This window comes from Accipiter gentilis, chromosome 24, assembly GCF_929443795.1.
Source record: "Accipiter gentilis chromosome 24, bAccGen1.1, whole genome shotgun sequence".
NCBI lineage: Eukaryota > Metazoa > Chordata > Aves > Accipitriformes > Accipitridae > Astur > Astur gentilis.
Genome location: NC_064903.1, coordinates 8941491 through 8952340, shown reverse-complemented (window position 1 = coordinate 8952340; position 10850 = coordinate 8941491). Strand labels below are relative to the sequence as shown.

General features: G+C 42.6%; 1 protein-coding gene across 1 annotated transcript in view; it reads right to left on the bottom strand.

The window, feature by feature from the left end:
- The window catches only part of RNF128 (ring finger protein 128), a 28856-nt gene that overhangs the window by 2594 nt on the left and 15412 nt on the right, over positions 1–10850 (bottom strand). Inside the window, exons 3-6 of the mRNA XM_049827884.1 lie at positions 4509–4580; positions 3831–3913; positions 1332–1428; positions 315–483 (exon numbers count right to left, since the gene is read on the bottom strand). Coding sequence (XP_049683841.1) covers positions 315–483; positions 1332–1428; positions 3831–3913; positions 4509–4580 — 421 coding nt within the window. The remainder of the gene's footprint in view (positions 1–314; positions 484–1331; positions 1429–3830; positions 3914–4508; positions 4581–10850) is intronic.

Sequence of the window (10850 nt, the reverse complement as noted above, 5' to 3'; positions counted from 1 at the left end):
AATGAAATCTCCAGAGAGACAACAAAATGAGGGATCTCTTCAGAAAAATCTCTTTGGCCTTTAAGTAGTAAGCCTCCAATTTTCAACTACTCTTTTCATAGACTTCAGGTTTTAATTCACATTTAGGTTGTGTTTCATTTGAAAACAAAGACTAAATCTCAAAGCCAAGTACTAAAACAAAAAGGAAGATGAAGATTACCCTGAAAAACAAGGTATTCGAGCACTGTGAGATGTTAAGGCAAACCCCCCAAATTCACAGCATAAGCAACAGAGTGCAATGCGATCTAGCAAGACAGATGAAACAGTAGACGCACTTTCTGATGGTGCATGTTCCTCCAGAATAGATTCATCTGCTCCTTGTACAGAAGCATATCCAGATGATGCTGTTTCACTATGATTATCCTCTTCATTAACTGTAGAGGCATTTGATGTCCCACTGGATACCGTGGCTTGCACAGACTCGCCCCCTTCTTCTACATCCGCCTTCATGAAAAAAGAGAGAATGGTTAAGTTACAACTTTGTAGGAGGCTGCATCTTTCCAGGAGACCAATACCTGCAAGGACTGGAGTCTAGTGAAGTTTTACCTGAAAAAGATAAATTTAAAACTGAAAAAAGCTCTGCTGTTAACCTCCAGCATCATACGTGAAAACCAGTTACTGGCTAACTGAGTGGGAAGTTCAGATGCAGCTTCTGCATGCTTCAGCAAGGTCTTCCCTTTTACTGCCCAGTACCAGGAAAAGAGATTCTTCCTTCCACTCAGTGCAGATCTCCCTCCCCCAGGCAAACTCTGGCATACATTTTAGCGGCTCCAGGCAGTGTCAGGCATTGGCAACAGCATCTTCCCCTGGCTCTTGCCACAAAGAGCAGTTGCAGAACACATCAGAAATTCCTTATGTATCCTAGGAAGTCATGTGGCTCCAGGAAAGCCATACATGCCACACATTGACTATTCAAGGACTCCGGGTACTTAGTAACTGAATAGAGGCTGGTTTCAGGGACAGCATTAGTTGTCAAAGTCAGCCTGAAGCTTTGAGAAACACCCTTACCTGCAAGCACAAGAGCTGAGAGCAATTCTTCAGTCATGCATTACAACCAGTTTTGGTTGACATTCTACCCAAGGCTTTAGGTGATACCAACTCAGACCAGGTCAGCCGCAGGCTTTGCTAAATTGGACACGGAAATTAGTCCTGTAGCATCTCACCACTGACGTGGCAACGCCTGTGCTTGTCACTTACACTCTAGAAGCACCACGAAATAGCTCAATGTGTGGTTACTACACTAGCATAATACGGATAATGGCATCTGTCACTAAGAAAAACTACTGGCTTACCTCAACACCCAAAACTTTGAGTATGTCACATTTGCACATTGGGCATGTCCTGTGTTCCAGAAGCCAGGGGTCAATACAGTTCTTGTGGAAGAGATGGCTGGTGGAAGAAGGTAACCAACAAGTTAGGTTTCACACCAGAAAAACTGTTGTGGCAGCTATGAAGGCCCATTTAGAAACACCGAGAATTTATTCAGTCTAGAACGGACTACCTTATTTTGCCACAAGTTTCAGCCGAAATTTACGGGTAGTTGATCTCTCAACCTGTAGCTGGTTTATGCTTATTAGTATTACTATACAACTTGCTAGAATTCAACATTATCATCTTTGCTACGTCAGTCTTAAGCTTTTTTTTTTAAGTCTGTGTACAATATGTTCCCAACTGATAATTTAACTAATACAAATATTGACATCTCAGCCTTAGCTTTAAGGTTAACTTCTGTCATGCAGATGCAGATGACTAAATAGCACTTGCTTCTATTAAAACTATATAGAAAAATCATCTCGCTGAGTTTTGTCCTCAAGATAGACTATAGTCCCACACATTTACTTTGTCTATGCAGTCACTGTATATTCCAAGGGAGTATTTGGCAGGCTGTGTACTCAAAGTAAATATAGTTCAGCCATTACAGATGCAAATGTGTGCTTCTATGAAAACACTCAATTCCACAATGGGTCTGAATTAGGCCGCAGATTTAGGAGGATGACTTGAAATCCTGTAATCTGCCTGTTCCCTCAGCTTGAATAGAAATAGCATGGCAGACAGGCACTGCTCAGTATTAATCAGAACTCTGTTATGACACAAGTGCAGAGGTCACCACATCCAGTGCTCAGTATTGTATGCCCCAGTATAATACCAGGATTCTCCAGTTCAGCCCACATAACCAGCACCTCCTTCCAGCTGCACCAACGCAATGTTTAAAGTACAACCTGAAACTTCCTTGATGCATGACTATTTTAAGTACTCAGACTTAACACTGGTCTTGTGTACCCCGGCTACTATAAATGCCTTCAGTTTGACTATCTGGACGAGAATGCCTTCTGCAAATACACACACCCCAGATACTTAGATATCACTGATGTGACTCACAGGAGCATTCAATTGCTTGTTTCCTTCATGGTTATAGTTAAATGCTTTAAACAAGTAGAGTCTCACTGTTGAGGTCAACCACTGACATCAAGTACCTCCTTGCAGTAAATATCAGTTTATAACTCATGTGAGAGAGAAGTTAAGATGGTTGATACTGGCAGAGATCACCACTGGTGAAGATTATCAAGCAAATGCAGTCATCTTAAGCTAATGCCTCTTAGAGCTACATTTGGGCCAAAGAGGAATGAAATATCACAAAATGTATGGAAAAGCATTCTCAGAGCAAAGCATAATGCAGCAACTTTGTGTATAAAGAATATATTCAAAAGAAGTTACTCCCCTCTTGACCCAGTAAGTCATGCTTTGTTTGCAAGTTCATATCAAGATTAGCAGGGTTTATAAGGAAATAATGAGAAGTCAGGTCTCCTATCAGCCAAAAGTATCTAGAGCCTGTCTAAATGCTCTGTACTCATGGGACTTCATCACTAAACAGGACTACCCACAACCATAAACCTGACAAGACAACTGGATAATCATTAATGCATGTGCCTGAAAGCTTGTTCAGTTTTGGTTTTTTCTAAAGCATTAAGCATTAGATCAAGGAAGTTTGTGGTAACACCTTAAAAGGCCAATTTTGTGATACCTAAACAACTTAGAAGTCCTACTGCTTGGGAACAGAGAAAGCTTTTGCAAAACTGTAACCTGGTGCAAAGGTAAACCTAGCTCAGATTTGATAGTGTTTGACAAATAACACTGCTCAGGGGCAAGTACCATAAAACAGGTTTCCTTAAGCCCTGAAAAGGCTTCATTGCTCGTCTTAAGAGCAATCAAATTAAAGTCAGTGCTACAATACTGGGCTTCCACAGAAGCACAGCCATGAGGTACAACAGTAGAGAATTCTAGAAAAATAAACTGCTATAGCTCTATTTTGGTCTCCATTTCAGATGATGCATGCAAGAATAGAAATACTTTCTTCTAAACTACCAAAGTTAGCATGGTTTAACAAGTTTAGTAAGAGCATGACCCTCTTAGTAACCAGTAAACTAGTGACAAGAAATGGGCACAGTTTTGCCAGTTATCTGCAATTTAGAGGTAGCATTCTTATACAGCAGCAAAGGAAGAAATCTTTTAAAAGCCCTGGCATCCCCTGGAGAGGCACTGTGGTCGGCCAAGTTATGCTTGTCAAGCCACTCACAGGGGAAGTTATGAACACAGGCCATCGGGGCACACTATAAGTGTGTATTTGTACAGTTCCTGTTGTTCAAAACACTGTTTGACAGAGATTCAAGAATTCTTGCTGTGCAACAGCTTGATTAAAGTTTGATCAGCCTTGTTAACAGAGCAGAAGGAACAACCAGTAAGAGGCATGCTTCCAGATTTTAGATTAAGGGGCAGTTTGGAAGACAACTTACTTGCAAGTCAGAATACGCACTACTTCATTCGGTTTGTAGAGCTCAATGCACACAACACAGCTATCTCCATCAGGACCAGTTTCCTAAAGCAGTGAAATGAATTTAGTGTTAAGAGACTTTGAAAGCTTCCTTTGAACTACAGTCAGATTTGCTGCAGACAAAGGGGTCTAGCTAAAGTAATCTAAAATAACTCCCATATATAATCTTACATAAACACATTGTGTGGATTACTCATAGTCAAGCTGGCACTTCAACAGAAGCATTGAAAATTCAGTCCTGTGGTTTAGAAGTCCAGCTGCAAGCCATTGTTGGCTTATTTGAGACACTACCGTAGAGGTTTAGAAACTGCTACCTCCAGTTTTAGTTACAAAAAGAATAGGCAGGGAAGCTGATTACACACACTAGTTTACCTTTAAGCATCCATGCTGGCAAATTAGGACCTCTCACCTCAGCAAGACTACAAGCAAGCAGCTAAAACAATCTGGTTTATAAGAATGTCCAAATTGAAAAGTCTTGCACCCCAGAAAAGGACCTAGTCTGAAAAATGAACCATCTCTGCAGGAGACAGTTACAGGCTCAGCGAGACTTCTTCATCCTGCTCCAGTACCAAGGACCACTCTCTGGGTTCTGAGCAAAGGGTGTGCTGGAACACTCGGGAGATCATGGGATCAGTCATACCTTGTCCCCTTGCTTCAGGGTGCGCAGCTGTAACTGTTCAATGGCCTTCTTAGCCCTGGCCTTTAGTTGTCGCTGTAATAGAAAGCAGTCCAGGTTAAACACAGTTATTTTCCTCTTGAATCATGTTTACTAGCACTTACCAAGGTGCCTACTGCAAGCAGGCACCAGTTTTATAACCCAGATATTATCCAAACAAGCCAAGTAAGCATGACCGTGCTATTTAGAGACAACATGAAATGGAGTTTCAGGACATACTCATGTGGTTATTGACTCTGGATGACACACCAAGGCATTTGCATATGCTTTGTTTTTACCTAACCTTCTCACAAAGCACAGGAATTTCAAGGGTTTCTTCTTTGAGAAGATACCTTGATCAAACCTAGGCAAAACAAGCAGAAGCCTTCAAATTGACTTGGTACAGAAGACCAAACATTGAGTCCAACGATCAATAATTTTAACTACTCGCTTTATGACAACTCCCTGGCACAAACTCACATCCTGAAGAAAGATGAGATTCTTTGCCAGTCAGCTCAGCTACCACCAAGCCACCCTGAACTAGTCCTCTGCCATGACTGCTTTACCGGGCATGCAAACAGCTCGGGAGCCTCCTAGAACCAACCACTCGGGTCAAGTGGAAGAATGCAGTTTTATCTCAATATTGGTTCAAAGTAACATGCACAAAGGAAGGAAAAAAAAAAGAAAAAAAAAGGCTCAGAGCTAGTTCTCCCCCTTCCTGTGACAGAAGGTGTGAAACAAATCAAATGACTAGCCCCTGGTGGGTTACAGGGCAGCTTTAATGAAAGCAGAGGAGGAAGCATTCCCCTTCATGCAATAATTTCCTTGCTGCTGTCAGGATAGCAGGGCAGAGATGAGCAGACAGCAGAAGCCCAGCTTGCCTGGCAACTGTTGCTGTCCAGCTGTCACTGCAAAGCATTTAATTAGCACAGGAGCCAACATCTCTGTTTAAAGGTCATAGGTTGATGCTGTGCCGCCAACACAAAAGAATACGAGCGTCCTGTCCCTCCCCAGTGTACTTATTGCCTCAGGACACAGAGGCATATCAGGCAGGTCTGGCAGTGCCACCCCAACACAGCACTTATCTTACTGACACACTCCACTCCAGTTTTGCAGCTAACCAAAACCCCTCCTCCTAATTCAGCTGCTCAGCGCACTGTCAGCTTTCCAACATTACTTCCCCTTATGCCTTTTAGTTCAGTTACAAGAATCTTTTCTGGGATAGAAGTGCAGTGCTGGTGGCAGAAGTACAGAAGGAACAAGCGGGTGGAGGGCTGCTGCTGACACCCAACAAACTTGGCGAGGGTTGGTAATTCACATCTGCACGAGATTCCCTGTGCTCAAGCAGTTACTGGCGAACAAGTTGATTTATACGGTCCGCTGGGACCCTCTCAAACAGTTTTGGTGCAAAATGACCTATGTGTATATTGGTGTTGTTTTGGGGTCCTACGGTATAGCATCCGTGGGCACACTTTTAGGAGTTGAATAGTTGACAGCTATGAACAACTATCAAGGAAGAGATACACGCAATCCAAAGGTGAAGGATGCAAACAAGTTTTCAGGTATATTTTTTAGGAACAAGAACTAGTCAAGGTTTCTTTGAAGCTTGCAAAGTTCTTCTGCTGAAGACATCAATATATGTTTCTGTATGTCACTTAACGTTAACCTCAAAATGATGTTCCCCTTGTCAATGTTTCAGACTGAAGCCACAGAGAAGCAGCCACCTACTCATCTCAGTAAACTCTGAGGCCCCCAAAAGTGGGGGCAGCAAACATGGTAACATCAGCAGAGCAGGAATGTAGCAATATTAGTACTTCTCACATGCGGCCAGAACTATCTGTCATCGCTACTTGTTATTAACTGAACACTAAACTTTAGGAATGTACTCCCTCATACAGTATCTAATCTGCATATCTAATGCCAGGCCAAGCTTATTAGACAGGACCCAACTAGCTGTATTGTTAATAATTTACTGAAACAATATTTTAAGTTTTGCCTGGGCACAAGTTTAATTGCTCTTCGAGAAATGCACCAATGGCAAAGTCACCTTTAACATTGATTTTGGTAAGTACAGCAAAACACCCCTCCAGGGGGATGGAGGAACATTGCAAGAAGAAGCTTTTTATTGAATAGCCTACCAGGAGATCCAGGATACTCGAGCTTGGAATGTCAAAGCATTTCGTGAAGTCAAGTTTTTCAAGCAAACATTAAATGTTAATGACATTAAAAGTCTAAAAGCCCCAATCCAGCAACTCTAGAAAAAAAAGCTAAGTTGAGGCAGGGGAAAAAAAAAAAAAAAAAAAACAAAAAACAAGAAGATACACAAAACAGGTCAGGTGCCAGCTCCTATCCAAGCTCTGGCATGTTGAAGTAGAGAGGTACTCAACTGGGAAAAACTAGGTTTGCTATTGCTTAGTCCTCAGTCTTCCCTAATCCAATGCTGCTGATTTTATCTCCAACCCTTTCTGCATAAGGGCGCCTTCCTGGCACCCCACGAGCACAGTCATGGCACTGCAGACCGGCAAGCCCTAAAGGAGGGCAGGAATTCCTGCTTTTCTCCTTCCTATAAGCTAAGTAAGTTCTTCCCCACAGGTAGCTACTGCCATGAAGCCAGTTTTGAGTTGTGGAAAGTTGAGCAACTCGCCTCCTCCAAAGCCATTAATTAGGTCATTTCTCAGCTGCAACATCTAATCTTTATGAAATCATTGGAAGTGAAGAGTTGAGCTTAAATTAGAAACCAGGCCACAGATAATAATGCAGAATGGCCAGTCATGTTACAAAAGGTTAATATATTGAGGAACTGAATTTGCCAGTTGCTCTGCTGACTAGAAAGGTAGCAAGCCACCTGCCACACTTGCCTTGTTTTTCCACCTTCTTGCTCACAGACCTCACGATGCAGTAAGAGATCACAGAGGTGGGGACTTGAATTTCAAACGCAAAAGAAAATACATGTTCAGATAAGAACTAGCAGGTTGTAAACAGTTTAGCTGGCTAGCTCATCAGGAAAAAGCGACTTTATTTTTACTCACAATTAGGACAGATGTGCTACTAAACTTACATTTTTGCTTGGACCGCAAGAAAATATGACTGGTTCTTCTCAATAGTCACTCAACTTTTTAAAGAAACACTCTGCACAGTTTTTCATTACTGACTTGTATGCAGTTCCTGCTGAAGCTGAGTGAGAGACAGCTGCTGCCTTCAAGAAAAGTCTGCAGAGGAGAACATGTTTAAAACCTGAGTTATATGTGATCAAGACACCCAGAAAAAGTGCCTTCACCAGAAGCAGCAAGCAGTCATACCAAGAAGTACAGAAGCTGTACTGGCAAACAGCAAAGTTTAAAGGCACTCAGTGGCCTGACTGTCTATAAAACAAGAGATTGCTTCAGAAAGCACTGAAGTCTGACAATTTTTCCCAAGCTAAAATAAAAGTAAAAACATATTGCCAATATGGTAATACTAGGAAGCCATTCAATTCAAGCTGGGGTTCCTACTAGTCCCATGCACGAATAAAACACATATCTAGCCAGGCTCATGTTTTCAAGAAGCCTTTGCAGAAGAGACAAAACATCTAGCAAATGGCGTCCCCTCTTTCTGTTCTACCCCTTAGCAAGCAGGTCGGACTCAAGCTTCATTGCCCTTGTCAGTCCAGGGCAAGAGCTCTCCTGGGACAGTGGCTCGGTCCACAAGAGCAAGAGAAATATTGAGGAACCTGAACATACAAGAGGCAAGCTGCAGAGCATCATTATGACATACCACAATTAGCTTATCATAGCACTCTGTAGAGCAATTCAAAAGTGTTCGTTTTGGTTCAAGTGGTAGATTGGCACTTTAAAAGACTGCTCACACAATAGCAATATAATCCCACAGGGAAGGTCAAAAAAGCAGACAGACACTTTGAAGAGCAGTAACACTGGGTTAAGAGATGCATTCAGAACAGCAGTTCACTTCTGAAAAAGGGAAAACTTGTAATACTTAACTATCAACACACTTGACTGCTTCCTAAAGACACCTCCCAAAACAATGTATAACCCTTCAACGCCTGTGCAATAAAAGAGACAAAACACACTCCTTTACTCCACCAAGTAACAGATTGAAGTCCAGGCAATCCGAGTTTCCAAAGGGCTGAATGATGACAGGAAAGCTGCCCATGCAGCATGCAAGCTGATCAGTTGTTTGACTAATATTTAGTATTTCATGGCACCAAAGCAGTTAAGAGTCTCAAACTTTGGATATACACTGAAAATCCAGTCAGCTGGCTAACAGGGAACACTACATCACCACCTTTTAGTAGTTCACCTTCACTAACAAGAACTTTTGTGTTATTCTTTGCTTATCTAATCATTGTGAGGTCAGTTTTTAGATGCCATAGTATAAAAACAATTGAAAGCAACTCTGGATCGTCTTGAGTTTCAGTTTTACAAAATAGTACATTTTTTACCCCCTGAGAGCAGAAAAGCTTTCTTCTATTCTTATACTCTATAAAGCACTTTTTAAGGCTTCTTGATTTCAGTTCAGCTGAAATCATGTGGAACTGGCATGTCATTCATCAATGCTATTTTTCAATCTACAGTAAACTCCTTGTGCACACAGAGCCCAAGACAGGTGAAGGTGCTAGCCAAGCAGACTGGATTTTCCCAGTACCATCTACCATGGAGGCATTAACAACATTTGATGCTTGTTGAAATCCTGATAGCTCAGAATAGAGCTGGACTTCCACGACTGCTCTGTTAAATACCTTCAAAGGAAGAAAAGTTTTCATGTGATTTGATAAACAGCGTCTTTTGCAGACCAGCTTCTAGGGCACACAGTTTTTTCCTGCCCAGGTTTGTTTAGCATTAAACAGGGTTCTCACACTGGGGTAGATGGCAGGGAATGAAAGAGGGAATTCATCAGCAGGAGACAGTGTGCATCTCTGTCCACAGATGTCAGCAAGAGGACAGCATCAAGTTACAGAGCTCTAGGCCATCCCGCATGGAAGGTACTACAGAGGCAACTCCGTACGACATCCAGGAGTGGCAATGCTACATCTCCCAGGCGGATGACAACTTCCAATACCACTCTTCCAACTATTCCCTTATTGTATCCTCACGCCACTTCCAGGTGTGGCATAACCCCGGAACACGCAAACAGGCTAAACCAAAGCACTTAAAGGAGGTCTAGTCCAGGAGTTGAGGCAGACACAGCTTAGAAGAGGCACAAATACAGTCCAGCTCGCTGTTAGATCTCTAGTCTCAGTAAGGATATAGCCAGCTGACCATCATCCACAAGGTAACACTTAGACAACAGGGTTTCAGAACAAACCAGACTGAGTTAGGTTCTGTGATTACTAGAGAGAACCCGGCATTCAGCTCTGGCCAATATTTGAACCCAACATTCAACTTCAGGAATATTGCTGTCAATAACCCTGGCTAGTCTCTCTGCCTGCCAAGAACGATGCTCCTGCATGTTAACATTTTAAAGAAGCCAGTCCTAAAATGTTACAGAAGCCTGAAACTGGCCTGGATTTGAACACCTGTGTCCGACTTCTAGCTTCATCAGCTTATTTCAGAAGAATCTCGCTCAAGGTGCCTGAAAATCTCCAGGACGGCAGAGCAGCTCAGTAGGGCAGGTCATCTGCGATGGCAGAGAAGTCCGTCACTTCTTCAACTATTTAACCGGTGATCCAGAGACAATTCACGTGCTCTGAGCCCAGCTAAAGTGAGATGCTCATGCTATTGCTGTCTGTAGGAGAGAACTCTGGAACAACTCTTCTTTCAGAGTTCAGGTAGCTCCCACAAGAAGCACTGCAAATACCAATGGTCTCCTTTGCAACACAGCTCTAAGAACAAGGCTGAAGTACGTACTTGCATCTGAGCCACTCGGATCCTGTTCCTGCTGCTGCCCATCACCTTTGACAGATGTCATGCCAGGACTTTATTCTCACTTTTAAGGCGTTTGGTTAAGCCCTGAAGTAGCAGGTATAAGGCGGGTCTGATCAGACTGAAGACAAAGCTGTAAGCATTAGTCCTATCAGCTGATCAGATTATTGCACAGAAGAGAGTTACTTGGAAACTTAACTCATTAGCAACTCCCTGCCTGCAGTTTAAAGAGAACACAATTTAACAGTGCTTTTTTTCAACTCCTAATTGAGGCTGTCACTGCGATTCTCAGAAAGCTTTCAGTCAGAAAGCAGCTTTCAACGAGCAGCAGCTTCCCAACTTATGGTCTACAGAAAGGCGGCCAAAGTCTTGCACCGTTTTGCAGACACATTTGCAGTCGTGTCTCACATTACAGCTAGCACATAGGCAGTGCTACATGGGAAGTGCGAGGGTCAGCTAAAAGCAGTTT